Source organism: Cryptomeria japonica, chromosome 8 (assembly GCF_030272615.1).
Source record: "Cryptomeria japonica chromosome 8, Sugi_1.0, whole genome shotgun sequence".
Taxonomy (NCBI): Eukaryota; Viridiplantae; Streptophyta; class Pinopsida; order Cupressales; family Cupressaceae; genus Cryptomeria; species Cryptomeria japonica.
Window position 1 is genome coordinate 706416864 of NC_081412.1, and position 3450 is coordinate 706420313.

Genomic DNA, 3450 nt, shown 5'->3' on the forward strand with positions numbered 1-3450 from the left:
GTTGTTTAGTTATATAAATAGATATTAGACAGCATAGAGTTTAGCACATTTAAAAGTAATGAGTATGAGTGCAAATAACTTATGTCAGGACGGAAAACTTTCAAAGAGATAAGAGGTAGATGTAAGAAATGTACATATAGATATTTATAGAAGCAGCCTTGTGTTCATAAAATGTAATTGTTTGTATATGTAAAACTATTAAATATGTAAATTAGCTAATGGTATAATTGTATTGTAAACTGAAAGTTTAATAATCTGAAAAGATGCATTATAATTCTAAGCATGTGTGCTTAGGCAGCGAATTTCTGCAAGTAGTGCATGACACTCGGCTTTGAAGTCAACAGGAGCGACTTTATTGACTGTCACTTTCATCTTTGATTCTGAATTATATGTCTCAGTGGAAACCAGCAGTGTGAATGAATAGTGACGTGACAGTAGTCTCTTAATCACTGAGCAAGTTGTCTCTATTGTTGTTACATCATTTTGTAGTGCACAAAGTTGTTTTGCAGTTTTGTGTAGCAAGTGAATGCTAACCTCATCAAATGCAGTGGCCCATAGAGTACCTATGGCATCTTGTAACTTTAGTGGCAAGGGGTAACTATAATTACAGTCTTGCATAGTCATTTGACATCTAGAGCAGAACCAAGAATCATCAACTTGTTGTGTACATTTTTTCTTGCAAGGCCTTCCATTGACTATTAGTGGACAGGCTGCGTAATAGAAATTTTGGTCAGTTACGTTTACAAAGCGCATAACGGCTAGCAAAGTTGTCTGAATTGTTTCTGGTTTGATGCTCATCCGCTCACGGATTGAAGAAATAGTCATTCTACTATATTTACCATCTATGTGGATAGTTTCTACAACAAAGGGAACAACAAGCAAAGGGTCCTTTCCTCTTAACGTTAGAAGCTCTGCTTCTTGAAAAGTTGGGTTGATATGTAATGTGGTTGCAGCTGTTATGTTTATAAGCTTCCCATTCAAATAGCCAACACAAGCATTACGTAAAGCAAAGATAACCACACTATTATTGCTCAACATATTTTTCAGTTCTAGGCCTTTTTGTTCTACCATTGGACCCCATAGGTTGATGTTAATTGCTGAATTAGATAGATCACTAATTTTCACAACACGTTTGTGTGTTTGACTGCCATCTTTCCTGTGTATTGGAATGATATCTCCAACATATAGAACAAGGCTAATTATGTCAACCAACGTGTTATTTGTTAGATGAAACAATTCATTAATGGGCGTGAAAGGAGGACCTTGTTGATCTTCTTGTTCTTCATTGGTACAGCATTTCAGTATGGATGCATCAGACAAGGTGATTTCTAAATGACTGTTTAGTTTGTTGTACCTTGCATTTGCCTCCTTAATAGATCCCTTTGAAATAAGATAATATGAACCTATGTCCACACGGTTAGAGTGTAACTTAGCTAGCTCATCAAAACATGTAATTCTAATTTTAGAACCTTCACAATCAACAATGTCAAAGCTAAACACATGGCCATTTTTTGTGGTTGTGCTATATGCCTTAATAGGCCGTTTATGAGTAACTCTCCCTTTGATTGTCCATTTATTTTGGTATGGATTCAAATTTTTGATAGGGCTTATATTTTCAGAAAGTTGTTGTTTGCGGGGATGGCAAGTCAGTGGCAAATTGAAGAGATTGTTTAGATGTTGATGGTCTGTCCTCAGACATCATTTCTAGTTCTTGTTCTTTGAACAGGTATACTAGTTTACCAAAGAACGGGAAATCACTTTGTTTCACTTCCAGACTAAGTATTACAATAGTCCTGTGAAAACAAAAGACTTCTTTTTAAATTACTGTTGATTATACATAAACAAAATTAAAAAAAGATGAAACATATTGTATTTAATAACCATAGTTGATTTCCTACCTTGTGTTCCATATGTATCGGCATGTATAACTCGATAATTGGACTATTGTGCCTATTTTTAGAATATCTGAATCTATCAGAGTAGCATATTTAGAAGGCAAGATTGCCAACTGCATGTATGTGCCATCAGATAACACTAATTTATGTCTGTCAGTATCATCTGTGTTGTTCTGCATTTTCTAGAAATGACAAAACTTGTAGCAATGTTGAAGGAAGGTCATCCCCAACATTGATAGATTGAATTGTAAAAGGGGTAGGGAAATACTCTTGGGTTTTTTCCTACAAAAAATAATATGAATATAGAGGATTTAATTTTAATGGCAAGTAACTTATATATTTCGTTACTTGTTAATGTAAAGCTTGTGTTAGTGATACAGGAGCACCTAGTTGAGAAAAAACTCTCCTTTTTGAGCATTTCATGCTTATGTGTTTGTAATGTTTTTTTTTTAGGTGTGGAACATTGTTTTAGGTTGTTGTGTGTCTTTTAAAGTGGTTTTTGATCTCATTTTGTGTTTTAGAGATCAAGTTTGCATTTCAGGGCTTGAGTTGACAATTTTGGCAAAAAATGTGGAAAATTGCCAAAATGAACTCAAAATGCTTTCTTGAGAATTGGAACATGTTTTTTATATGTTTTTAAACATTTCGTAGGTGGTTAGAAGTGTTGAATTAGTAAGCTTGTCAAAAATGCACTTTTAAGAAAAAAAAAGTTGTCGTGTGAGCAACAAAAGTTGTCATTTTTGCATTTTTCTTGGAAAAGGGAGTTATAAAAGGTTAAAGTCCATACAAGGATTGATAACTACTTGGTCTCGCTATAAAAATATGTTCCTTGGCCTTGGACAAGGTTGGAGAATGTAAAGACTAAGTTTTGCTAATGAGAAAATAACAAAATTCTGGGTTTTACCTTGTTTTTTCTTCTTTTTGAGTGCAATTCGTACTGTACCTGCACAAATCCGTACTGTACCTTTTGTAAAGTGGAAATGTAGATGTTAACTATCCTTCCATGTAATTGTTTCATTGGATTTGCATTTGTAAGGTTGTTTAAATAAATTGTTTCAGTTTTGACTGTTTGTCGCCCTGTCAAGGGTTTGGAGTTCCAAAATGCATCAACTTGGTTGATCCAGGTCTGGGATCCCTCCAATGGATTCTTCCAAGTTGGTATGCTTGTATATATTGTATAAATATTCCATTTTATTGCATATTTGTTCTTACAAGAAGGTTTTGAGTGAATACTAGACAAGTTAAGTGAATAATTTGTCTAGTAGATTGAAATAAGAAGCCAAAATATTGTTCTCAAAGTCTATTTGAGTCTACAACGTGGTATAATGGTCTGCACTTTCCCTATGAAGGTTTTGAAACAATTTGGAGCTCCAAGAGAGGCTATTTTACTTTAAAAAGTTTGAGGAAGTATGTCAGGACAGCGAGTTCCCTGTTTTTGAAGAATTAAGTAATGTTGGTGTCAAAGTACTTTTGAAACTTGTTATGCTTGGGATCTTGGCTCATTTGTTAATTTCAGGGTTAAAATATTGTTTAAGGATTGATGACACTAAAGTGC

General features: G+C 34.1%; 1 protein-coding gene across 1 annotated transcript; it reads right to left on the reverse strand.

The window, feature by feature from the left end:
* Positions 1-276: 276 nt before the first annotated feature.
* LOC131857924 (replication protein A 70 kDa DNA-binding subunit A-like) lies at positions 277-2074 on the reverse strand. Its single transcript, XM_059210714.1, has 3 exons — positions 1899-2074; positions 1741-1793; positions 277-1469 (listed from the first exon to the last, which is right to left on the reverse strand). Exons 1-3 carry the CDS (start codon positions 2072-2074, stop codon positions 277-279), a joined length of 1422 nt encoding a protein of 473 aa, XP_059066697.1.
* Positions 2075-3450: the final 1376 nt, after the last annotated feature.

Excerpts from the sequence above, each read along its gene's own strand:
- LOC131857924 (XM_059210714.1), bottom strand. The coding sequence starts at position 2,074 with ATGCAGAACAACACAGATGATACTGACAGACATAAATTAGTGTTATCT. Across the intron at positions 1,794-1,898 it reads CGATACATATGGAACACAAG|GACTATTGTAATACTTAGTC; the intron begins GTAGGAAATCAA and ends TTGTTTTCACAG. Across the intron at positions 1,470-1,740 it reads AAGTGATTTCCCGTTCTTTG|GTTCTAAAATTAGAATTACA; the intron begins GTAAACTAGTAT and ends TTGATTGTGAAG.